This window comes from Eschrichtius robustus, chromosome 3 (assembly GCF_028021215.1).
Source record: "Eschrichtius robustus isolate mEscRob2 chromosome 3, mEscRob2.pri, whole genome shotgun sequence".
NCBI lineage: Eukaryota > Metazoa > Chordata > Mammalia > Artiodactyla > Eschrichtiidae > Eschrichtius > Eschrichtius robustus.
The window spans coordinates 44,191,758-44,219,510 of record NC_090826.1 but is presented as its reverse complement, the minus strand read 5'-3'; the positions used below and the strand labels follow the sequence as shown (position 1 = coordinate 44,219,510).

At 37.6% G+C, this 27,753-nt stretch overlaps 1 protein-coding gene across 7 annotated transcripts in view; it reads left to right on the top strand.

The window, feature by feature from the left end:
• TUT4 (terminal uridylyl transferase 4) overlaps positions 1-27,753 on the top strand; it is a 142,045-nt gene that overhangs the window by 30,096 nt on the left and 84,196 nt on the right. For all 7 annotated transcript variants that reach the window (XM_068539883.1, XM_068539881.1, XM_068539880.1 and 4 more), the window contains exons 2-4: positions 1,285-2,167; positions 8,423-8,586; positions 21,463-21,579. In XM_068539883.1, the coding sequence (XP_068395984.1) occupies positions 1,378-2,167; positions 8,423-8,586; positions 21,463-21,579 (1,071 nt within the window). In that variant the 5' untranslated portion in view covers positions 1,285-1,377. The remainder of the gene's footprint in view (positions 1-1,284; positions 2,168-8,422; positions 8,587-21,462; positions 21,580-27,753) is intronic.

The following is a 27,753-nucleotide window of genomic DNA, read 5'->3' as shown; positions in this document are numbered from 1 at the left end:
TATTATTCTTTTAGAGCAGTTTTAGTTTCACAGCAAAGTTGGGCAGAAAGTGCAGAGTACCCATGTAGCTCCCTTCCCCCACACAGGAATAGCCTCTCTCACTATCAACATCCCTGTACCAGAGTGGTACATTTGTTACAGTCGATGCACCTACGTTAACACGTCATTATCATCCAAAGTCCGTAGTTTACCTTAGGGCTCACTCTTAGGGATATCCATTCTGTGGGTTTTGACAAATGTATAATGGCATGTATCATCATACAGAATATTACTATAACTTTTAAACTCTGGGATCCTGTTGGTTTTTTAAAATTTTCTTACCTCAGAAGAATTTATTTAAACTGCTTTGTACTTTGGAGCTGGAGGAAGTCTGTTGACGTTGGTTCCCCATGTTTAGAGCGTCAAGTTAGAAGTAGGTTAGCGGTATAAATAGGTAGTATTTAGTAGGAAAGTCATGTGGGAAAGATCTTACCACTTAGCCTTCTATAAACTGATTCCCTATGTTGCATATCGATTGCAGTTCTTCTGTTATTTTTACCACTTAGTCTTCTATAAGCTGGTTCCCTATGTTGCATATAGATTGGAATTCTTGTGTTATTTTTCTTCCATTTCCTTTTATGTTAATTGTGGTACATCAGTTGCAGGTTTTATTTCCCTTTTAGTTGCAATTCTTATTGAGTAATGTAAAACAGCATTTTACTTCTGAAGTTCCCTTGTTTTGATGTCATAGTGCCAGAATTACGTTAGAACCTCCTTTATGGGGATTTCGCTGTTATTTACTAAGTGGATTTTAACTCCTTCTCATATAGTTTTCAGAGTTTAAAATTTTTTATCTTTTACTCTTAAGCTTTTTACTTTATTTTTATTTATTTTTGGCTGCGTTGGGTCTTCGTTGCTGTGCGGCTTTCTTTAGTTGCGGCGAGCGGGGGCTACTCTTCGTTGTGGTGCGTGGGCTTCTCATTGCGGTGGCTTCTCTTGTTGCAGAGCACGGGCTCTAGGTGCGCAGGCTTCAGTAGTTATGGCGCATGGGCTCTAGAATGCAGGCTTGGTAGTTGTGGTGCACAGGCTTAGTTGCGCCACGACATGTGGGATCTTCCCGGACCAGGGCTCGAACCCTTAGTTCCCTGCATAGTCAGGCAGATTCTTAACCACTGCGCCACCAGGGAAGCCCTGCTATTCAGTTTTGAGAATGAATTGTAAAAGTTTTTTTTGTGTCTAACCAATTTTTTAGAAATGGGTTTTGCATTTTAAATAACAGATTTTTTTTTTTTTTTAATCCAATAGTTTGCTTGCCTAAACTGGATTTGAAGCAATTCAGACTACTGGAGATCTGCCACTTTACAATATCACAATTGGAAGGAAGCAGGTTTTCAAATAATGGAAGAGTCTAAGAACTCTGAAAATGAAAATCATGAACCAAAGAAGAATGCTTGGGCCCTTTCTGAAGAAAGCAAAGCAGTTAAATTTATAACTAATCAAACTTTGAAAGCTAGAAATGATAAATCCATAAAAGAAATTGGGACCAACTCTCCAAATAGGAATAGTAGTAAAAAAAATAAGCAAAATGATATTTGTATAGAAAAAGCAGAAGTTAAATCATGTAAAGTAAATGCTGCCAGTGTTCCAGGCCCTAAAGATTTGGGGTTAGTCCTTCGAGATCAAAGTCACTGCAAAGCAAAAAAATCACCGAATTCGCTGGTGAAAGCAGAAAAGGTACCTGTTTCACAGGCAAAAGTAGAAAGGGCACCCAGTTTACAGGCAAAAACAGAAAAATCACCAAAGTCACTTAATTCACCAGTGAAAACAGAAAAGGCACCCAGCTCACAGGCAACAGCAGCAGAAAAGACACTTAATTCACAGAGGAGAGCAGAAAAAGCACCTGGTTCTCAGATGAAATCAGAAAAGGTGCCCAGCTTACCAGCAGAAGCTGAGAAGGTACCCAGTTTACTGTTGAAAGAAAATATGAGACAGACAGAATTACAGCAGATTGGAAAAAAAATTCCAAGCTCCTTTACTTCTCTGGACAAAGTGAATATTGATATTGCAGAGGGAGAAAAATCTGCTCTGGAAAACTCACAACAATCTCAGAAGCAACAAACATGTACAGATAATACTGGTGATTCTGATGATAGTGCTTCAGGAACTGAAGACATATCGGATGATTTGAGTAAGTACAAATTAGATTATTCCACAAGTCACATTTTTGGAGAGATTTTTTAATATTAATGTTCTTTAGATTGTCCTTAGTTTGATTTTAACTACTTTAACTACAAAAAGGACATTAATAATATGGGTCTTAGGTTGAAAACATTTATTATGGGAGATACAAAGCCTGTGCAAATACAAATTTAGTGGCTCCTATAGTTGATGTGTACACACACGCACACACACGCACACACACGCGTGCACACACACACACACTCTCTCTCTCTCACTCTTCTTTTAAATGGTCCTGGTAATACATTGCTCATTCATTCACCGAACATGTATGTATTGAGTTCCCATTATATGTCACGCATGTGTTTACAGTGGAAAACCAAAAAAACACAGCCCCAGACCTCAAGGAAGCTTCTAGTTAGGTGAGGGTGATACAGATAAGTAAGGTGGTAATTTAGTTCAGTGCCAAAAACTTAGAATCGAGAAAGTACATGATTTAATTGAGGTATTTAGACTTTGGGTTGAGAAAATGCATGATATAAATGTGAGACTGCAAGTGTGACTGAGATTCAGTATGACTGCAACAGGGACTTGTGGGGGAATGTGGCAAAAGATGCAGCTGAAAAGGCACACAAGAATTGGAAAGTAAAGGGCCTTTTAGGATATGATAAACAGTGTGGACTTTATTATGAGTGTTTTGAGAAGCCATTGAAGAGTTTTAACCAAGGTAGCACTGTGATCATGTATATATATATATAAAAATATATATGTTTATCTTTTCAGCAAATTCTTTGACAGGAGCAAAACTGGAAACAGATTCAATAGGACACTGTTGCAATTTACTTGAGAATTATCATTGTAAAATTCATTTTCTTATGAGATCTTGATCTTAGTGTTACTTAATTGTTTATAAATATTGTCCATGTCTTTTGAGTACTTTAATCCTAATTTTGTTTAAATTAATGAATTTTCCTTGGCAGCCTTTTTTCCTGATGTTTCTGTGGCTAAAAGAATAAAACCTTTTCTTGATGTATAAACAGAAAAAGCTATTTCTAAATCATTATTTACCACACTTTGAGAAATACTGACAAAGAGTTCAGAAATAGCTTCTTTTTATTTCTGGTGGTACACAGATGATGGTTTATTGACAAACCTTTTTTGTAATTTAATAGAGGTACCTTTGTATGTAAGAAAAAATGTTAATAATTTCATAGATATGGTTTAGGACAAGGCCCAAAAAAGTAAGTCAATTTAAAGACAATATCAAATAAATAATAGTACTGCTAGTGTTTAGATATGGCAGATCTAAACATGACAGTATGTGATTGAAGTTGGGAAATACTGGTGCATAAGATCAGCTACAGGGGTCTGGTCACTTGAATTAGTGAAAAATATGATTTAAAGATTATTTTCTTAAAAAGGTGACAAAATAAGGTGACAGAGTGAGGTGGTTCAGATTGTGAGCTCTGGAGTAAAATTTCATAGGTTTTGAATCTTATCTTCCCCACTTAATAACTTTGTAATCTTGGATAAGCTGCTTATCCTTTAAAATATGTCTGAGTTTCCTCATTTTTTAAAATGTGGAGATGCGGCTGCCTTTGTTGTAAAGGTTAAGTGAAATAATTCAATCGAGTGTTTCATGTAGTCCCTGACACAGTAGGCAGGCAATGGCAATGAATATCCTTTATTTTTATTATTTCTCCAATTAAATGCAGTTTTGTTATTTGTTAACATGGAGAACAAGTTGAAATAGCTTAAGGAAGCTAGTAGACCAAGTAGAGGTCCTTTCGGGAGACTTGTTTTAACAAACTTATAAGAATGAGGGACTTCCTGGCGGTCCAGTGGTTAGGACTCCATGCTTTCACTTCAGGGGGCATGGGTTCATTCCCTGGTTGAGGAACTAAGATCCTGCAAGCTGTGTGGCCAAAATAAAACAAACAAAAAAACACTTGTTACCAAATAGGTAAGTATGTTTTAGGACTTCCCTGGCGGTCCAGTGGTTAAAACTCTGGCGCTTTCAGCATGGGGGCTCAGGTTCGATCCCTGGTCGGGGAACTAAGATCCCACATGCCACATGGTGTGGCCCACAAAAAGAAAAACCGAAAAAACCAAAAAATGATTTATATGGGAATTCCCTGGTGGTCCGGTGGTTAGGACTCCAGGCTCTCACTGCTGAGGGCCCAGGTTCAATCCCTGGTCGGGGAACTAAAATCCCACAAACCGTGTAGTGCTGCCAAAAGATTAGTGGATTAATCTCCATTAGGTCCAACTTTAGCTCCCACCTAGTACTTCCACCATTTTTCCTTTTGCCGTTTGTACATTCAGTAAATATTTTGGGTGGTCTCCGCTATGTGCAGGTACTGATCTAGCTGCTAGGAATATAACAATGAACTAAACAGATAACACTATACTTACTTATAGAGTTAATATTCTAGTGGGAGGAGACAGACAACAAACATAGTAAATAACAAAAGTATATAATAAGTTAGATAGTGATAAATCTTATAAGAAAAATAAAACAGGAAAGGTTATAAGGAATGATAACTGCTGTGTCTGGTGGTGGTGTTTCAAATTTAAATTGTCACTGAGAAGGTGACATTAGAGCAAATATTTGAAGGTAAGAGGTGAGAGAGTGAGCCTGGTGAATATTTGAAGGGAGAATATACTAGATCTGGGCTTCTCAAACTTTAGTGTGCATATGAATCAATTGGGAATTGTATTAAAATTCAGATTCTTGGGCTCCATTCTCCGAGATTTTTGATTTAGAAAATCTAGAGTCTGAGATACTGGATTTCTAACAAGCTCCTGAATGAAGCTGATGCTGCTGGTCAGGATCATGCTTTTGAGCAGCAGAACCTTAACTCGTCTTCTTACTTTCACTTATACCATCCTTCCTTGTGTTTTCAACATAGCAGCCAGAATGATCCTGTTAAAATTATTCAGATCATGTTACTGCTGTTCATCATGTTTCAATGGTTTCCCATGTATCAGAGTAAAAGCTAGTGTCCTTGCTGTGACCTTTGTGATCTTTGGCACTCCCCCCCCCCAACTTCTCTGCCCTCATTTATCTACTTCTCATCGTTTCTCTCTGTTCCAACCGCATGATATCCTTGCAGTTCCTCAAATGTGAAGGCAAATGTCCGCCTGATGGCTCTGGCATTTGCTTTTTCCTTTGCCTGGAACACTCTTCCCCCAGATGTCCATATGGCTAGCTCTCTTACCTCCTTCACCTTCTCAGTGAGCCTTTTGCTGGGTCACTTATCTAAAATTTACAAACCTCACTTCCACCTCTGGCACTCCTTATTCCTTTTACCTTTTTAATTTTTCTCCATAGTTCTTACTATCATCTGTCATATTTAAACTCTTTATTTACCTTTTTATATTAGTTTTATTGAGATATAATTCACATGCCATAAAATTTGCCATTTAAAAATATACAATTTAGTGGGTTTTAGTATATTTACAAAGTTGTGTAGACATTACCACTGTCTAAATCATGAATATTTTCACCACCCCCAAAATAAACTCCATACCCATTAGCAGTCACTACTCATTACCCTCTCCTCCTACGCACTGCCAACCACTAATTTAGTTTCTGTCTCTATAGACTTGCCTATTTTATATGAATGAAATCATACAACATGTGGCCTTTTGTGTCTGGCTTTTTTCACTTAGTATGTTTTAAGATTCATCCATGTTGTAGCATGTATCAGTGCATCATTCTTTTTCATTGCTGAATAATATTCCTCTTGTGCTCCTCTTGTGGTAGGAGACACATCACCTCCAGAGAGAGGAACACTATTTTTATTCAGAAAATTAGTGCTATCAAAAGAGAAGTGAATTTCAGGATTCTTGTAGATGGCATGTAGAGTGGCTTTTTTTTTTAATTTAATAATTAAGGAAGCAGGGTTTTTAATTATTTATTTATTTATTTATTTATTTATGGCTGTGTTGGGTCTTCGTTTCTGTGCGAGGGCTTTCTCTAGTTGCGGCGAGCGAGGGCCACTCCTCATCGCAGTGCACAGGCCTTTCACTGTCGCGGCCTCTCTTGTTGCGGGGCACAGGCTCCAGATGCGCAGCCTCAGTAGTTGTGGCTCATGGGCCTAGTTGCTCCGTGGCATGTGGGATCTTCCCAGACCAGGGCTCGAACCCGTGTCCCCTGCATTGGCAGGCAGATTCTCAACCACTGCGCCACCAGGGAAGCCCTAGAGTGGCTTTTGGGGGCAGAGAGGAGAGGTTTATTGATTATCTATGAGCATTTACTTTTAGAAGTGCTTTTAAATACATCCAAATCAATTTCTTTATTCAACACACTATTGTCATCTCTGGTCTCGGCATTGTATTAAAATCTGAAGGTACAAAGTTGAATAAGATCTGGTCATTAGCATCAAGGAATTCATTATCTAATTGTAAGAGGTAGATAAATAAATACAAATTACATTGCTGTGAAAATGTGAGATAATAGCGGGTGCTATGAGAATATAAAGAATATCAGACTGTCTTTTTTAAAAATTAATTAATTAATTAATTTCTGGCTGTGTTGGGTCTTCGTTTCTGTGCGAGGGCTTTCTCTAGTTGCGGCGAGCGGGGGCCACTCTTCATTGCGGTGCGCGGGCCTCTCACTGTCACAGCCTCTCTTATTGCGGAGCACAGGCTCCAGACGCGCAGGTTCAGTAGTTGTGGCTCACGGGCCCACTTGCTCCGCGGCATGTGGGATCTTCCCAGACCAGGGCTCGAACCCGTGTCCCCTGCATTGGCAGGCAGATTCTCAACCACTGCACCACCAGGGAAGCCCTGTCTTCTTTTTTTAAAATTAATTTATTTTTGGCTGCGTTGGGTCTTCATTGCTACTCGCAGGCTTTCTCTAGTTGTGGAAAGCGGGGGCTACTCTTTGTTGTGGTGTGTGGGCTTCTCATTGCAGTGGCTTCTCTTGTTGCGGAGCACGGGCTCTAGGCACACGGGCTTCAGTAGTTGTGGCACGTGGGCTCAGTAGTTGTGGCTCGTGGGCTCTAGAGTGCAGGCTCAGTAGTTGTGGCACATGGGCTTAGTTGCTCTGCGGCATGTGGGATCTTCCCAAACCAGGGATCGAACCCTTGTCCCTTGCATTGGCAGGTGGATTCTTAACCACTGCACCACCGGGGAAGTCCCAGACTGTCTTCTGAAACAGTTGATGCTTAAACTGAATTTTGCAGGACAGGTAAACATAACTAGTTGAAGTGGGAAGGGCCTTGATGGTGGAGGGAACAGAACATGTACAGTCATTGATACTTGGAGTAGCAGTGATCCATTCTAGCACATTTGGTATGAATGAAGTGAAAAGTGTTAGGACAGGATATAAGATTAGAGATATAGACAACTTAGCTCTCTTTTTGTGAGGTCTTGGCTTAAAGTCTCAGAAAAGCCTTCCCTGACCCCCATATCTAAAGTTTGTTTCCCTCTCAGTTACTTGTTTTTTTCCTTTATAGCACTTACTACAACTTGGGATTATTGCATTTAAACTGTTGACTGCCTTGAAGAGGGCAAGCACTGTGTGTTATATGTTAAAGAGTTTAAACTTTATTCTGAACTCCATGAGAGCCTGTTAAGTATTTTAAGCAAGAGAGTAACATGATTCAATTTGTATTTAAAAAAATCACACTGGTGGTGCAACCTACTGTATTCTAAGTATATATTGGTAGGTGCTGGAAATGCAAAGATTGAAAAGAAAGCACATAGTCTGTGCCTTAAAGAGATCACAATCTAGTTAGGAGGCAGAGAAGCAAAGAAAAAATATTGGTGTGGTGGAGATATCCATGAGTTCAGTGAAAGCAAAGAAGGAGCCTCATGTGAGTCTGTGGTCTGGAGTATATATGTTCTTTTAGCTTCTTTTGTATAGTGATAAAGTCACTGAAGTGACTTCAGTTCAGTGAGTCATCTTTGGGACTTAAAGTAGCTTTATATCATATTTACTTCAGAGATTCGACAAAATGGTTATGTTATGTTACCCTTGTATAGTGAGTCTCAGTCATATTTGTCTTTTTTGATATAGATTGGTTGGAAGAAGATAGGCATTTGACCCATGAAGTAGAGTTTTCTTTGTGAATTTTGATATCATGTATATTTTTTACTTATATTTTACATAGGTATACCAACATGCACAATGAAGGAAAACATAAAGGAAGAATATTTTTTCTGTATGTGTATAAATTGAATGTCTGTTTTTTATTAAAAAATTTTAATTTACCAATTCTGATGATAGTAACTAAGTGATTGCTTCCTTTTCTAGGTAAAATGAAGAACGATGAATCTAATAAAGAAAATTCTTCAGAGATGGACTATTTAGAAAATGCCACCGTGATAGATGAATCTACATTGACACCTGAGCAGAGGCTAGGCTTGAAACAAGCAGAAGAACGCTTAGAAAGAGATCACATCTTTCGACTTGAAAAAGTATACTATGTGTTTTAGTTATTTGGGGGAAAATGCATGTTTCATAGCTTTCCTTTCCCAAGTACAGCTCTTTTTATTTTTCTTATTATATTCCTTAGGCAGAGATATCATGCATCTTTCCTTCCTTCCCTATTTCCTTTCCTCTTCTCTCCCTCTCTTCTTTCCCTCCATTTGTTCAGCAAATCCTTACATCTGTGAGTCTGACTTCATTCATTCATCCCAGGCTTGACCAACTGTGGCCTACCACCTTGTTTTTGTTTTTTTAAATTGTGGTAAAATACCTTATGTTTTTATAAACAGAGTTTTATTGGAACACAACCATGCCATCCTTATTATCTATAGCTGCTTTCTTGCTACCATGGCAGAGTTGAGTTTTGAGAAGTTGCTACGGAGAGTATGTGGACCACAAAGCATAAAATATCTACTGTTTACCAAAGCATAAAATATTTACTGAAATATAACTTTGTCCCTTTACAAGAAGTTTGCTGACCCCTGATTTACTCATTTATCAAATAGATACTGAGAGCTTGTTATGTTCTAGATACTGTGCTAGGCACTGGGGATATATGTTGGTGAAAATGGCACAGTTTCTGCCGATTAGAAGTTAACGGTCTATTTGGAGTGACAAATAAATTAGCAAATAATACAGGATGTACCAGACTTCCTCCTTTCCCCCTTGGTTTTCTCTTTCCTCTTTTTTTCTCCCATATTTACTGAATATCTCCTATGTATTAGGAACTGTTCTAGCCATAGGTATCTTGTTGCTGAGTACTAATTAATTTCTTAACCTAGAAATACACATTCCCAGCCTTAATGGTAAAAACACTGCTAGATATTGAAGGAAAGAATCATAAATCAGTCTGTTCTTAAATAGGTACTTGGGATATTTGTTAGTATGCATACAGGGAAATAGGTCATCATTCTTTTTTTTTTTTTTAAAGGATTTTTTTTTTTTTAGCTTATTTATTTATTATTTATTTATTTTTGGCTGTGTTGGGTCTTCGTTTCCGTGCGAGGGCTTTCTCCAGTTGTGGCAAGCGGGGGCCACTCTTCATCGCGGTGCACAGGGCTCTCACTATCGCGGCCTCTCTTGTTGCGGAGCACAGGCTCCAGACACGCAGGCTCAGTAGTTGTGGCTCACGGGCCTAGTTGCTCCGCGGCATGTGGGATCTTCCCAGACCAGGGCTCGAACCCGTGTCCCCTGCATTGGCAGGCAGATTCTCAACCGCTGCACCACCAGGGTAGCCCAGGTCATCATTCTTGATAAATAAGGAAAGAAAGAAATGGTATGATTTTGTATAGCTTAGAAAAACAAGATTATATTTAAATTGAAGAAGGCAATCCTGAGTCATTAATAGAATTTATGACAGAGTAGTCACCCTGTGAAAGTAGGAAGGAATATCAAGGAGTAGAGGCCCATAATGTAGGAAAGAGTTTGTATTATATAGTTAGTCTCACAAGATCCTAGTTAGAAGGAAGTCTTTTTTGAAATTTGCTATTTTATATTTTTTTATAAATTTATTTATTTATTTTTGGCTGCGTTGGATCTTCATTGCTGCACATGGGCTTTCTCTAGTTGCGGCGAGTGGGGGCTACTCTTCATTGCGGTGCAAGGGCTTCTCATTGCAGTGGCTTCTCTTGTTGAGGAGCATGGGCTCTATGCGCATGGGCTCCAGTAGTTGTGGAACGTGGGCTCAGTAGTTGTGGCTCGCAGGCTCTAGAGCGCAGCCTCAGTAGTTGTGGCACACAGCACGTGGGATCTTCCCGGACCAGGGCTGGAACCTGTGTCCCCTGCATTAGCAGGTGGATTCTTAACCACTGCACCACCAGGGAAGCCTGCAATTTGCTGTTTTACATAGTTCTGTCTTACCTCTCACTTTCCCTTTCCTAAGTTTGAAATTAGTCTGGATCTGTGCATTATCAAGATAAATATTGAGTACCTTTCATGTGCCATGATCTGGTGATAAATAGTTGAATTGGGGCATGCGTGGTTTTTTAAAAACCATCATACTGCCTTTCTAGGAGTTTCTTTCAGAGAAAGGCATGTAAGCAAATAATAATAGTAATAACAATATTGTTTGAAAATAGGATCTTAGACAAAGGAGTAACCAACTTGAGTTGGGGTATAGAGGCATCAGTTTGGGGAATGCTTTATAAGTAGGTGACATTGGAACTGAGTCTGAAGGAATGGCTAGGAGTTGGGTTAGGGAATGGTTGGTGTAGGTAAATTGTATGACATGTATAAAGGGAATGTGAAAAATGTATTTTCAGGGAATATAAGCAGGGGACTGGTTGGGAAGATATGTAGTATATGAAGCAGGAAAAGTCAGTTCTTGGGAGAAAGAAGAAGTTGGGGTGGAATGGATATTTGATAGTAGTAGGAAAGAATAGCCTGGGGTGAAAGAAAACTTGGAATCATGGAAAACATTTTGTTGTTGAATTTAGATAGCAATGATGTAAAATCAGTGTGCCAATACCAGCATAGATGTCTGTAATCTCTTTTTCTTCTGACTCCTTTTTGGTTTTCGTGCCATCCAAAACCTCTTGTTTTCAATCCAGTATATTGTGAATTAAAGTTTTTCTTTACCAATTTTAAAATACTCGTTAAGAATATTCTTACCAACTTGCTTTTGATTGCATCAAGTATTTGGTTCACAGTTTACTTACAGATTATCTAATTGAGGAGTAAAGATGTAGATTTTTAACCTGTGCTAAAGAAGGAATAAGTCCAAACTGTTAGATCAGAAGAGTAAATTTCCCTATAGCAAGTGTTAAGTATTGACTAGGAAATACTTAGAATCTCCATGCCCAGGAATCTTTTTTTTTTTAAATTTCAAGTTACTACTTTTATTTTTTTCCAGTTTTATTGAAAAATAATTGACATACATGACTGTATAAATATAAGGTGTATAGCATGATGGTTTGATTTACATATATTGTGAAATGATTACCACAGTAGGTTCAGCTAACATCTTCTCATATAGGTAAAATAAAAAGAAAAGAAAGAAAAAAAGGAATAAATATTCTTGGGATGAGAACTTTTAGGATTTACTCTCTGAACAACTTTCTTATATATCATTCAGCAGTGTTCATACATTCCTAGTACTTACTTATCTTATAACTGGAATCTGGTACCTTTTGTCCACATTCCTCCAGTTTTCCCCTCCCCTCCCCTCCCCTCCTCTGGTAACCACAAGTCTGATTTCTTTTCCTATGAGGGTTTTTTTTTTTTTTTTTAAGATTCCTCATATAAGTGATCGTACAGTATTTGTCATTCTCTGTCTCACTTATTTTACTTAGCATAATGCCTTCAGGGTCTGTCTATGTCATTGCAAATGGTAGGATTTTCTCATTTTTTATGGCTGAATAGTATTCTATGTCATATAAGTTTCAGGTGTGCGATATAGTGATTTATAATTTTTAAAGGTTATACCCCATTTATAGTTATTAAAAAATATTGGTTATATTCCCCGTGTTGTACAGTATGTCCTTGTAGCTTATTATATACATAATAGTTTGTACCTCTCTATCCCCTACCCCTCTATTGCCCCTCCTCCCTTCCCTCTCCTCACTGGTAATCACTGGTTTGTTCTCTATAACTGTGAGTCTGATCTCTAATTCATTTATTTCTGCTCTGATTTTGATTATTTCCTTTCTTCTGCTGACTTTGGGATCAGTTTGTTCTTCTTTTTCTAGTTCCTTATGGTAGAGTTAGGTTGTTTATTTGGGATCTTCCTTGCTTCTTAATGTAGACATTTATTGCTATGAAATTCCCTCTTAGAACTGCTTTTGCTGTATCCCACAAGTTCTGGTATGTTGTTTTTCCATTTTTATTTGTCTCAAGAAACGTTTTTATTTCCCCTTTAATTTTTTCTTTGATCTGTTGGTTGTTCAGGAGACAAACCTTTATTCTAGCTGGTCTACAGAAACTTTAAAGAAGGCTTATCGATATGTTTGTTTCATGGTAAAATAAATATTTTAACTATAATAAAGGAATATTTAAACATTTTTCATGTGTCCCTTCTGTGAAACTAGAAGCTTCATGATACTGAGGACATTTTTGTCTTATTTACTGTTGTGCCTAATACAGTGCCTTGCACATAGTAGTTGGTCAGTAATTAAAGATAACAGTTTGCTTAGTGGTTAAGTGTATGGGCTTTTGGAGTCACTAGGTGTAGCACTGCCACTTACTGGTTAGATGATATTGGATGAGTTATTAACCTCTTTAAACCTCAGTTTCTATCTATCTATCTATCTATCTATCTATTTATTTATTTATGGCTGCGTTGGGTCTTCGTGGCTGTGCACAGGCTTTCTCTAGTTGTGGCGAGTGGGGGCTACTCTTCGTTGCGGTGCATGGGCTTCTCATTGCAGTGGCTTCTCTTGTTGCAGAGCATGGGCTCTAGGCGTGCGGGCTTCAGTAGTTGTGGCACGTGGGCTCAATAGTTGTGGCTCACGGGCTCTAGAGCACAGGCTCAGTAGTTGTGGCACACAGGCTTAATTGCTCCGTGGCATGTGGGATCTTCCCGGACCAGGGATCGAACCCATGTCCCCTGCACTGGAAGGCAGATTCTTAATCACTGCGCCACCAGGGAAGCCCCAAATCTCAGTTTCTTTATCATTTAAATGGAGTCGATAAAAATAACGACACCTCGCTTATTGGGCTATGACGATTAAATAAGATAATACAAGTAAAGTTCTTAACACAGTGCCTGGTATGTGCTAAGCACAAAATAAAGATTAGCTACTTGTAGAATTGAATTATTTTACCAAGTAGGGCAGTTTTTATTATTTCATTTTATGGATATAGAAGCAGGCTCAAGAGTTAGAGATTTATCCAAGATCAATTGAGATGTCATTTCAGGCCTCTGGCTCCCCATTCAGTGTTATACCAAGCTTTTCTTACTAAAAGATTCCAGACGCTTCGTTGTCTGCTCACATTTTACAATTGAAAAAGTTGTCTAATGAGTGCTCTCATGACTGCTGTAGTGACTTCATCAATATGCATGGCTTTAGGAATTCTGTGTTTATGCTTTCAACTCCTGAATCCAACCCTTCTTGCCACTTACACCACTCTTACCTTGAACCAAGCCAACCAACATCATCTGGATTATTGTAGTATGCTCATAATGGCATTAGACTCATCTTGTTTCTATTCTTAATATAGAAGGCAAGTGATCCCTTTGAAATTAGACCTTGTAATTCTTTGCTCAGAAGCCTTCAATACCTTCCCCTCACACTTAGAATAAAACTTGGAGTCCTTATGAGGGGTCTTGTAATCTGACCCCCATTACCTCTCTGTTCCAGTCATAGTAGCCTTTTTGCGATTTTGCAAACAAATTAGGCACATTCCTGCCTCAGGGCCTTAGCATTCACATTTATCTCTGCTTGGAATGTCTTCTCATATATCCACACAGCTCAGTCTTTCACTTCAAGTCATTTTATTAATAAGTGATGACTATTTTTAAAAAGGAGATAACACCTCCCCCACATTCCTATTTATTTATTTCTTTGTACATTTGTTTATTTATTACCTGTCTTCCTACAGTAGAATGTCAATTCATGAAGATAAGGATTTTCATTTGTTTTGTTTACATTATTATCCTCACCTCCTAGAAAAATGTTTGACATAGTGTGAGCTCAGAAAATACTTGGTGAATTAAGAAGTAGCTGTGGTTGGAAACTGACAGAAAGAAGTCTGTGAGGGCTTAATTCATTCTGCAATAAGGACAGATTTGAAATAGTTTTAAACTTAAAGAATTGAAATGACTAGATTGAGCTGAATTTTCTTATTTGCTTGTTGCCTTGGGCAAATTATTTACTTCTAGGGATTTAGTTGCTTTGCTAGTAAAATGGGGAATCCTCATACGGATGTTGTAAGGTTAATAGATACTTTATAAATGAAGGCTGTATTTATTTTTAGTCTGTGGCAGGACTGTTTCTAAATTTGGGGCAAGTTTCCTATTTAAAGGAAATTATGTTATATTCTGAAGTGAGAATCTTTTTGTTAGGAGTTGCAGCCTATTGAAAGTCAATCTGAGATAAAAGTTAAGCATTGCTGCAATTTCAGTGTAAGACACTAGAAACAATATTTTAAAATTCAACATGTATTTGTTGTATTTTTTTTAATTTTTGAATTTTATTTATTTTTTTATACAGCAGGTTCTTATTAGTCATCAATTTTATACACATCAGTGTATACATGTCAATCCCAATCGCCCAATTCAGCACACCACCATCCCCGCACCCCTGTGGCTTTCCCCCCTTGGTGTCCATACATTTGTTCTCTACATCTGTGTCTCAACTTCTTCCCTGCAAACTGGTTCATCTGTACCATTTTTCTAGGTTCCACATACATGCGTTAATATACGATATTTGTTTTTCTCTTTCTGACTTACTTCACTCTGTATGACAGTTTCTAGATCCATCCACGTCTCAACGAATGACCCAATTTCGTTCCTTTTTATGGCTGAGTAATATTCCATTGTATACATGTACCACAACTTCTTTATCCATTCGTCTGTCGACGGGCATTTAGGTTGCTTCCATGACCTGGCTATTGTAAATAGTGCTGCAGTGAACATTGGGGTGCATGTGTCTTTTTGAATTATGGTTTTCTCTGGGTATATGCCCAGTAGTGGGATTGCTGGATCATATGGTAATTCTATTTTTAGTTTTTTAAGGAACCTCCATACTGTTCTCCATAGGGGCTGTATCAATTTACATTCCCACCAACAGGGCAAGAGGGTTCCCTTTTCTTCACACCCTCTCCAGCATTTGTTGTTTGTAGATTTTCTGATGCTGCCCATTCTAACTGGTGTGAGGTGATACCTCATTGTAGTTTTGATTTGCATTTCTCTAATAATTAGTAATGTTGAGCAGCTTTTCATGTCCTTCTTGGCCATCTGTATGTCTTCTTTGGAGAAATGTCTATTTAGGTCTTCTGCCCATTTTGGATTGGGTTGTTTGTTTCTTTAATATTGAGCTGCATGAGCTGTTTATATATTTTGGAGATTAATCCTTTGTTGATTCGTTTGCAAATATTTTCTCCCATTCTGAGGGTTGTCTTTTCGTCTTGTTTATGGTTTCCTTTGCTGTGCAAAAGCTTTGAAGTTTCATTAGGTCCCATTTGTTTATTTTTGTTTTTATTTCCATTACTCTAAGAGGTGGATCAAAAAAGATCTTGCTGTGATTTATGTCAAAGAGTGTTCTTCCTATGTTTTCCTCTAAGAGTTTTATAGTGTCCAGTCTTACATTTAGGTCTCGAATCCATTTTGAGTTTATTTTTGTGTATAGTGTTAGGGAGTGTTCTAATTTCATTCTTTTATATGTAGCTGTCCAGTTTTTCCAGCACCACTTACTGAAGAGGCTGTCTTTTCTCCATTGTATATCCTTGCCTCCTTTGTCATAAATTAGTTGACCATAGGTGCGTGGGTTTATCTCTGGGCTTTCTATCTTGTTCCATTGATCTATGTTTCTGTTTTTGTGCCAGTACCATATTGTCTTGATTACTGTAGCTTTGTAGTATAGTCTCAAGTCAGGGCGTCTGATTCCTCCAGCTCCGTTTTTTTCCCTCAAGACTGCTTTGGCTATTCGGGGTCTTTTGTGTCTCCATACAAATTTTAAGATTATTTGTTCTAGTTCTGTAAAAAATGCCATTGGTAATTTGATAGGGATTGCATTGAATCTGTAGATTGCTTTGGGTAGTATAGTCATTATCACAATATTGATTCTTCTAATCTCTCCATCTGTTGGTATCATCTTTAATTTCTTTCATCAGTGTTTTATAGTTTTCTGCATACAGGTCTTTTGTCTCCCTGGGTAGGTTTACTCCTAGGTATTTTATTCTTTTTGTTGCAGTGGTAAATGGGAGTGTTTCTTTAATTTCTCTTTCAGATTTTTCATCATTAGTGTATAGGAATGCAAGAGATTTCTGTGCATTAATTTTGTATCCTGCAACTTTACCAAATTCATTGATTAGCTCTAGTAGTTTTCTGGTGGCATTTTTAGGATTCTCTATGTATAGTATCATGTCATCTGCAAACAGTGACAGTTTTACTTCTTCTCTTCCAATTTGTATTCCTTTTATTTCTTTTTCTTCTCTGATTGCCGTGGCTAGGACTTCCAAAACTATGTTGAATAATAGTGGTGAGAGTGGACATCCTTGTCTTGTTCCTGATCCTAGAGGAAATGCTTTCAGTTTTTCACCATTCATAATGATGTTTGCGGTGGGTTTGTCATATATGGCCTTTATTATGTTGAGGTAGATTCCCTCTATGCCCACTTTTTGGAGAGTTTTTATCATGAATTGGTGTTGAATTTTGTCAAAAGCTTTTTCTGCATCTATTGAGATGATCATATGGTTTTTATTCTTCAGTTTGTTAATATGGTGTATCACATTGATTGATTTGCATATATTGAAGAATCCTTGCATCCCTGGGATAAATCCCACTTGATCATGTTGTATGATCCTTTTAATGTGTTGTTGGCTTCTGTTTGCTAGTATTTTGTTGAGGATTTTCGCATCTATATTCCTCAGTGATATTGGTCTGTAATTTTCTTTTTTTGTAGTATCTTTGTCTGGATTTGGTATCATGGTGATGGTGGCCTCATAGAATGAGTTTGGAAGTGTTTCTTCCTCTGCAATTTTTTGGAAGAGTTTGAGAAGGATGGGTGTTAGCTCTTCTCTAAACGTTTGATAGAATTCACCTGTGAAGCCATCTGGTCCTGGACTTTGTTTGTTGGAAGATTTTTAATCACAGTTTCAATTTCATTACTTGTGATGGGTCTGTTCATATTTTCTGTTTCTTCCTGGTTCAGTCTTGGAAGGTTATACCTCTCTAAGAATTTGTCCGTTTCTTCCAGGTTGTCCATTTTGTTGGCATAGAGTTGCTTGTAGTAGTCTCTTAGGATGCTTTGTTTTTCTGTGGTGTCTGTTGTAACTTCTCCTTTTTCATTTCTAATTTTATTGATTTGAGCCCTCTCCCTATTTTTCTTGATGAGTCTGGCTAATGGTTTATCAATTTTGTTTATCTTCTCGAAGAACCAGCTTTTAGTTTTATTGATCTTTGCTATTGTTTTCTTAGTTTCTATTTCATTTATTTCTGCTCTGATCTTTATGATTTCTTTCCTTCTGCTAATTTTGGGTTTTGTTTGTTCTTCTTTCTCTTCCTTTAGGTGTAAGGTTAGATTGTTTATTTGAGATTTTTCTTGTTTCCTGAGGTGAGATTGAATTGCTATAAACTTCCCTCTTAGAACTGCTTTTGCTGCATCCCATAGGTTTTGGATTGTCGTGTTTTCATTGTCTTTTGTCTCTAGGTATTGTTTGATTTCCTCTTTGATTTCTTCAGTGATGTCTTGGTTATTTAGTAGTGTATTGTTTAGCCTCCATATGTTTGTGTTTTTTACTTTTTTTTCCCTGTAATTCATTTCTAATCTCATAACGTTGTGGTCAGAAAAGATGCTTGATATGATTTCAATTTTCTTAAATTTACTGAGGCTTGATTTGTGACCCAAGATGTGATCTATCCTGGAGAATGTTCCATGCACACTTGAGAAGAAAGTGTAATCTGTTGTTTTTGGATGGAATGTCCTATAAATATCAATTAAATCTGTCTGGTCTGTTGTGTCATTTAAAGCTTCTGTTTCCTTATTTATTTTCATTTTGGGTGATCTGTCCATTGGTGTAAGTGAGGTGTTAAAGTCCCCCACTATTTTTGTGTTACTGTCGATTTCCTCTTTTATAGCTTTTAGCAGTTGCCTTATGTATTGAGGTGCTCCTATGTTGGGTGCATATATATTTATAACTGTTATATCTTCTTCTTGGATTGATCCCTTGATCGTTATGTAGTGTCCTTCCTTGTCTCTTGTAACATTCTTTAGTTTAAAGTCTATTTTATCTGATATGAGTATTGCTACTCCAGCTTTCTTTTGATTTCCATTTGCATGGAATATCTTTTTCCATCCCCTCACTTCCAGTCTGTATGTGTCCCTAGGTCTGAAGTGGGTCTCTTGTAGACAACATATATATGGGTCTTGTTTTTGTATCCATTCAGCAATCTTGTGTCTTTTGGTTGGAGCATTTAATCCACTCACGTTTAAGGTAATTATCGATATGTATGTTCCTATGACCATTTTCTTAATTGTTTTGGGTTTGTTTTTGTAGGTCCTTTTCTTCTCTTGTGTTTCCCACTTAGAGAAGTTTCTTTAGCATTTGTTGTAGAGCTGGTTTGGTGGTGCTGAATTCTCTTAGCTTTTGCTTGTCCGTAAAGCTTTTGATTTCTCCATCGAATGTGAATGAGATCCTTGCTGGGTAGAGTAATCTTGGTTGTAGGTTCTTTCCTTTCATCACTTTAAGTATATCATGCCACTCCCTTCTGGCTTGTAGAGTTTCTGCTGAGAAATCAGCTGTTAACCTTATGGGAGTTCCCTTGTATGTTATTTGTCGTTTTTCCCTTGCTGCTTTTAATAAGTTTTCTTTGTCTTTAATTTTTGCCAATTTGATTACTATGTGTCTCGGCATGTTTCTCCTTGGGTTTATCCTGTTTGGGACTCGCTGCACTTCCTGGACTTGGGTGGCTATTTCCTTTCCCGTGTTAGGGGAGTTTTTGACTATAATCTCTTCAGATATTTTCTCTGGTCCTTTCTCTCTCTCTTCTCCTTCTGGGACCCCTATAATGCGAATGTTGTTGCGTTTAATGTTGTCCCAGAGGTCTCTTAGGCTGTCTTCATTTCTTTTCATTCTTTTTTCTTTATTCTGTTCCACAACAGTGAATTCCACCATTCTGCCTTCCAGGTCACTTATCCATTCTTCTGCCTCAGTTATTCTGCTATTGATTCCTTCTAGTGTAGTTTTCATTTCAGTTATTGTATTGGTCATCTCTGTTTGTTTGTTCTTTAATTCTTCTAGGTCTTTGTTAATCATTTCTTGCATCTTCTCAATCTTTGCCTCCATTCTTATTCCAAGGTCCTGGATCATCTTCACTATCATTATTCTGAATTCTTTTTCTGGAAAGTTGCCTATCTCCACTTCATTCAGTTGTTTTTCTGGGGTTTTTTCTTGTTCCTTCATCTGGTATATAGCCCTCTGCCTTTTCATCTTGTCTATCTTTCTGTAAATATGGTTTTTGTTCCACAGGCTGCAGGATTGTAGTTCTTCTTGCTTCTGCTGTCTGCCCTTTGGTGGATGAGGCTATCTAAGAGGCTTGTGTAAGTTTCCTGATGGGAGGGACTGGTGGTGGGTAGAGCTGACTGTTGCTCTGGTGGGCAAAGCTCAGTAAAACTTTAATCCGCTTGAATGTTGTTGGGTGGGGCTGGGTTCCCTGCCTGTTGGTTGTTTGGCCTGAGGCAACCCAACACTGGAGCCTACCTGGGCTCTTTGGTGGGGCTAATGACAGACTCTGGGAAGGCGCACACCAAGGAGTACTTCCCAGAACTTCTGCTGCCAGTGTCCTTGTCCCTACGGTGAGGCACAGCCACCCCCCGCCTCTGCAGCAGACCCTCCAACACTAGCAGGTAGGTCTGGTTCAGTCTCTGTGGGGTCACTGCTCCTTCCCCTGGGTCCCAGTGTGCGCACTACTTTGTGTGTGCCCTCCAAGAGTGGAGTCTCTGTTTCTCCCAGTCCTGTTGAAGTCCTGTTGAAGTCCTGCAATCAAATCCCACTAGGCTTCAAAGTCTGATTCTCTAGGAATTCCTCCTCCCGTTGCCGGACCCCCAGGTTGGGAAGCCTGACGTGGGGCTCAGAACCTTCATTCCAGTGGGTGGAGTTCTGTGGTATAAGTGTTCTCCAGTCTGTGAGTCACCCACCTAGCAGTTATGGGACTTGGTTTCACTGTGATTGCGCCCTTTCTACCGTCTCATTGTGGCTTCTCCTTTGTCTTTGGGTGTGGGGTATCTTATTTGGTGAGTTCCAGTGTCCTCCTGTTGATGATTGTCCAGTAGCTAGTTGTGATTCTGGTGTTCTCACAAGAGGGAGTGAGAGCACATCCTTCTATTCCGCCATCTTGGTTCCTCGTATTGTGTTTTTGTAAATTTTTTTTGTATCATCTTATGGGTGGAGTCTTAGCTTTGGATTCAGATATACATGAAATTAAATTCAGCATCTACCATGTAATATTGTTGTACCCTTGTGAAAGTCGCAAGGTCTACGAGTTTTTTTTTCACATCTATAAAATGAAGATAATGCCAATCTAGTTGGATTATTAGGGGAGTTAAAATGACAAATTATATGTCAAACATCTAGCATAGTGCCTAGCATATAACAGGCCCTTTGGAATTACTAATTTTTTATTATTTCAAGAATACATGTATAAAGTATGATTTAAGTATTGTGACTGATACTTTTCATGTGTCATAATTGTTTTTCCCTTCAGAGTAGTTAACTCAAGAGGTTATCCATTTATTCCCATGTGATTGTAATTGAGTAGAGTGTTTTCAAAGCTCAGCTTTTGGAATTGTCTTCCATATTTGCAATTCATTCTTTTGAAATTCCCAATTTGAGGGTGAATTTTATTTTTTATGGTGATCAAAAAGACTGAAATTTTGAAACCAGTTTTTGAGACAGTGTTGGAATAAGACTAAATAATAATACTGCCTTTCTTATCTTACATTGGATTCTGAAGACTATATTATATTAGATAAGTATCAAACATATTTAGGATTATATCTTTTGAAATTAGTATATTATCTCCTATGATGACTATTTTCAAAAGGACAACTATCTCTTGGGTATATGAGTACTGAATTGTTTATTGAAAAGTACTCGTTCATTGCTTATTTTTGTCTCATATATTTACGTAGTTGTATCCTTCAAGTATATAGTTAAAATTTTACTTTTTTTTTGTTTTCTGAAAAGATGTTTTCAACTTTTTTTTTTAGCGCTCACCAGAATATACCAATTGCCGATATCTGTGCAAACTTTGCTTAATTCACATTGAAAACATCCAGGGAGCTCATAAACATATAAAAGAGAAACGACATAAGAAAAACATTTTGGTAAGTCTTTTTACAAAATATTTTATTTATTTATTGAATGGTAAAACTATCAAATATTTTTTATCAATGAAAGTAAAAATCAAGTATTTGTCTAGTCATATAGTAGTAACTGACATGATAGCGTTGAAAGCTGTGATTGCCTTTCTTATCTTAGGTGATCAGGAGGGGAACCTTCTCAGAGACCAGTTTGCTCATCCTAAAGTATGTTGATTCCTAAGCTTAAAGGTACAGTCAGTTAGTCCAACCAGTATTTACTGAGTTCTTATGTGTTAGGTCTAGGGAGTGGTGAATAAGATAGTCATGGTTCTTGTCCTCAGAGTTTCTAAAGTATTGGTGAAGGCATACATTGAATAAGGATTTAAGTATGATGAGTTTGATTAAAGGGGCAATTGTGGTGCTAAGGAAGTGTACAAGGATATTTTACTTAATTTAGAGGAGGGATAGTTTCTTTGAGAAAGTGACATTTGTTGAACCTTGAAGGTAGAGGTTGAGTGGCATAGAAGGGTGAGATGAGAGCATTTTACACAAAAAAGCAGTATGAAGGTCTCTAAGTTATGAAAGGACATGGCATATGAAGAGCTGAAAGAGCATGATTGGAGCAAAGAGAACCAGGAGGAAAATGGTATGAGATGAAGCTGGAGAAGCCCAGATCATGCAGGGCCTTTTAAGGTTTAGCCTTTGGGAATTCATAAGTTTTCAGTGATTTTTATTAGAACATTTCATATAGACATAGTATAAGTAGAATGTTTTCTTTTTAAAATTCATTAGTATGTTAGCTATTTAATTTTTTCTTTTCAAAGTTATAATATTAATTCTATATAACTTCTTACTTATCTCTAAGATATCTTCTCTGAGAAATACTCTTTTACTTGACCTTCCCAACAAGTCTGTGTTATAGGTACACTTTCTTGGTGCTCCCATAGTGGCTTGATGAGAAAACCTTATACACTGTGTTATAAATGTCTGCCTTCTCTCTTCTTCTAGGCTTCAGTATCCAAATATTTTCGAGGACAGGTTTAATTTCTTATTTATTTTTGTTTCTGCGTTGCTTAGTACAGTGTCTGACACATAGTAGGTGCTCAGCACATTTTTATTGAAAACAATGAATGCATTGAAAAAATTCAGGAACTTAGAAGGAAAAGAAATCATTCAAATTTTATCAGCCTATTATTTTGATTTAATTAGCATTTCAGAAGACTTAATAGAACAGAGCCAAAGTGGTAGTTTAGGAGATAATAACTGAGAAATTTCAAGAAATGTTCAAAGATGCTGATCATTAGTTGCAGGAAGCTCAGGGAATTCCAAACAGACTTAAAAAGAAAGCCATTATACATTATATACATTATAGGGAAATTTTAGAATATTACAAAAAAACAAACTAACCTTAAAAGCAGCTGTACTGGACTTTTGGTGAAGTTGGAATAAAAGGGACTGGATTTACCTTCTCCTCGAAATAACCAACAAAACAAAACAAAACAAAACCAAAACCAAAAACAAAAAAAGACAAAAATCACTAATAATGTCTTCTTTAGGCAACAAAGGACCAACAGTGAATGGAAAACAAATGAGACGAGCTCAATGATTACTCCAATTTGAGAGAGTTTCTAGATGGTATTATAGGGAGTAGAATGCAGTGGACTCCCAGGGTTGAGGAGATGGACGAGTCCAGGGAATACAGTGTGGCTAGAGTTTGTAGGACAGAATAACAAAAACGAGAAAGCTATACAGAGAGAAACCCAGAGATCTATGGACAGTCCCCTCAGAGTATTCAGCACAATACTGTGGTGCATGCATGTGGGAAAGCTTCCTGAAGCCAGGGAAAGAACCATCTAGGGATTAGAACAGTGCTTGGTGCTCACACAGAGCTGGGAATAGTATTTTCCAACTATCCAGACTGAAAAGCCTCATACTTTGTGGGGTATTGGGTAGAGTACTCAGAAAGGTCTTGTTTTAGTAATGGGGAATATTTAACCCTAAACTAAATGTGGTCTGGTCCCAACTAAAAAGTTTTAAAGGCAAGATCCAAAAGAATAAACTATTTCCAAGTATTTCATGTCATTATAGAACGAAGCTTGAGAATATTTATAGGAATACAAAATATCCATCACTGCCAAAAAGTTCACACTGTCTGCCATTCAGTCAAAGATTATCAGGCATATGTGGAAGCAGGAAAATACAAACCATGAAGAGAAGAAAGATCAGCCAATCAAAACTGACCTTGAACTGACCCAGTAGAATTAGTAGAGAAGGACATTAAGACAGTCAGTATAACTATATTCCTGATGTTCCCAAAAATAGAGACATGGAAGATATAAAAAAAGATTCAAACTGAACTTATAGGAGTGAAAACTACAATGTCTAAGATGAAAAATACAGTGCGTAGGACTAATGGCAGATCAGATATTGCAAAAGAAAAGGTTAGTGAGGGGCTTCCCTGGTGGCACAGTGGTTAAGAATCTGCCTGTCAGTGCAGGGGACACAGGTTCGAGCCCTGGTCTGGGAACATCCCACATGCTGCGGAGCAACTAAGCCCATGTGCCACAACTGCTGAGCCTGTGCTCTAGAACGCATGAGCCGCAACTACTAGCCTACGTGCCACAACTACTGAAGCCCACGTGCCTAGAGCCTGTGCTCTGCAACAAGAGAAGCCACCGAAATGAGAAGCCCATGCACTGCAACAAAGAGTAGCTCCCGCTCGCCACAACTAGGGAAAGCCCACACGCAGCAATGAAGACCCAGTGCAGCCAAAAATAAATAAATAAAATAAATAAATTTATATTTAAAAAAAAGGTTAGTGAACTTGAAGATAAAGCAATGGAAACTATCCAAAATGAAACAGAAAGAAAAAAGAACTTGGGAAAAAGAAAGAAAAGAGGATCATTGAGCTCTGGGATAATTGATATGTATGTACCAGTTCTACACAAACTCTTCCAGAACATTGAAGAGGAAGAATGCTTCCCAACCCAGTCTATGAGGCCCACATTACTCTAATACCAAAACCAGGAAAGGACATTACAATAAAAGAAAACTTCAGACCAATATCCCTCATTAACATAAATGCAGAAATTCTAAACCTTATTTTAGAAAATTGAATCCAACAGTATATTTAAGGAAGAAATACATCATGACCAAATAGGAATTTATTACAGGAGTGCATTGTTGGTTTAACATTAGAAAATGAATCAGTGTAATTCATCATGCTAACAAACCAAAAAAGAAAACTATATGATCATCTTAGTAGATGCTGAAAAAGCATTTAAAAGTCCTGATTAAAAAATCTCAGCAGACTAGGACTAGAAGGGAGCTTCCTCAACGTGATAAAGAACATCTGTGAAGAAGTTACAGCTAACGTTATACTTAATGATGAAAGACTGAACGTTGTCTCCCTAAGATTAGGAAAAAAGACAGGTATGAAAATGGTATAGCTGCTGTGGGAAACTGTTGCAGTTCCTCAAAAAGTTAAAAATGGAATTACCGTGTGATCCAGCAATTACACTTTTGAGTATATACTCAGAAGAATTGAAAGCAGGGTCTTGAAGTGATATTTGTACAGCCATGTTCATCGTAGCATTATTCACAATAGCTTAAACACAGAAGCAGCTCAGTTGTCCATCAACAGATGAATGGATAAATAAAATGTCACATATACATACAGTGAAATATTATACTGCCTTAAAAAGCAAGGCAGGGAGGACTTCCCTGGTGGTCCAGTGGGTAAGACTCTGTGCTCCCAATGCAGGGGCCCAGGTGCGATCCCTGGCCAGGGAACTAGATCCCACATGCATGCCACAAGTAAGAGTTTGCATGCCGCAACTAAGAGTCCGCATGGTGCAACTAAGAAGTCTGCATGCTGCAACTAAGAGCCCGCATGCCACAACTAAAACAGATCATGCGTGCCGCAACTAAGCATGCCACAACAAAGATCCCGCGTGCTGTAACTAAGACCTGGTGCAGCCAAAATAAATAAATATTTAAAAGAAAAAAAAAAAAGCAAGGCAGAGACTTCCCTGGTGGTCCAGTGGTTAAGACTTTGCCTTCCAATGCAGGGGATGTGGGTTCGATCCCTGGTCGGGGAGCTAAGATCAGACATGCCTCCTGGCCAAAAAACCAAAACGTAAAACAAAAGCAATATTGTAACAAATTCAATACAGGCTTTGAAAATGGTCCACATAGAAAAACATAATCTTTAAAAAAAAAAAGGCAAGGCAATTCTGATATGTTACAACATGGAAGAACCTTGAGTAAATTAAAGCTAAGTGAAATAAGCCAGTTATAAAAAGACAAATACTGTATGATTCCACTTATATGAGGTACTTAGAGTAGTCAGAATCATAGAGATAGAAAGTAGAATGGTGGTTGTCAGGGACTGGAGAGATGGAGGAATGGGGAGCTATCCTTAATGGGTGTAGAGTTTCGGTTTTACAAGATGAAAAGAATTCTGCTGAATGATGGTGATAGTTGCACAACAAATGAATGTCCTTAATTACACTGAATTGTACTTGTAAAAATGGTTAAGATAGTAAATTTTATGTTATATATATTTTATCACAATAAAAAAATTGGAAAAAAAGATATGTTCCCTCTTACCACTTTTATTCAGCATTTTATTAGAGGTTCTAGACAGTGCAGTCAGGCAAGAGAAAGAAAGGAAAGCTATCCAAATTGGAAAAGAAGAAGTGAAACTATATTTGTAGGTAATATGATTGTTTATACAGAAGTCTAGAAAAGAGTTATTCATTAGAATTAATGAGTGAGTTTAGCAAGGTTGCAGAATACAAGCTCAATACGCAAAAATCAATTATATTTTTATATACTAACGGTAAACAGTATAAAATTGAAATTTAAAAAACTGCTATTTACAATAGCATCAAAAATACGCAAAACTTATGTACAGAAATTACAGAACATTCCTGAGAGAAATTAAAGAAGAGCTAAAGAAATGCAGAAATAAACCTTTTTTATATGTTGGAAGAATTGATATTGTTAAATTTCTTTCTAAACTGACCAAAATCCCAAATTGAAAAGCTGATTCTAAAATTCATCTGGAGGGACTTCCCTGGTGGTCCAGTGGTAAAGAATCCTCCTGCAATGCAGGGGATGTGGGTTCGATCCCTGGTTAGGGAACTAGGTTCCCACGTGCCACGGGGCAACTAAGCCCATGCGCCACAACTAATGAGCTCATGTGCCTCAACTAGAGAGCCTACGTGCTGCAAAACTACAGAGCCCACATGCCCTGGAGCCTGCACGCCACAACTAGAGAAGAGAAAACCCGCATGCCACAACTTCGAGAAGCCTGCATGCCTCAACGAAGATGCCACATGCTGCAACTAAGACCTGACGCAGCCAAAAACAAACAAATAAATAATAAATAAATCTTTAAAAAAAAGCTATAATGGAAAAGAATCTGAAAAAGAATCTGTCTGTATAACTGAATCACTTTGTTGTACACCTGAAACATTGTAAATCAACTATACTTAAATAAAAAAGATAAAAAAGAAGAGAAAAGCTAAAATTCATCTGTAAATGCAAAGACCCTAGAAAATCTAAAACAACTTTGAAAAGGACCAAAGTTGGAGGACTAACAACACCTGATTTCCAGACTTATAAAGCTACAGTAATCAACACAGTGTGGTATTGGCATCAAGTAGACAAGTAGATCAGTGGAGCAGAATAGTGAGTCTAGAAATAAGACTACAGTTCTATGAACAACTGATTTTTGACAGACATTCAAAGGTAATTCAGTGGAGAAATGATATTCTCTTAAACATATGAATAGTTAGATATCCATGTACAAAGAAAGACGTTTGATCCATACCTTGCACTATGTAAAAAAATAACTCAAAACTGGATTACAGACCTAAATGTAAAACCTAAAAGTATAAAATTTCCAGAATAAAAAATGAGATAAAATCTTTATGACCTTGGATTAGGCAAAATTTCTTAGGTATGATACCAGAGGAAATAAATGATTAATGGGACTTCCTCAAAATTATAAACTTCTGCTTTTTGAAAGATATTTTTTAAAGAACAACAATATTAGCTGCAGACTGGGAAAAAATATTTGCAAATCATATCTGGTAAATTATTTGTATATAGAAGATATAAAAAACTTTCAAAATTCAATGATAAGTATAGTAATCCCCCCTTATTCGTGGTTTTGCTTTCTGTGGTTTC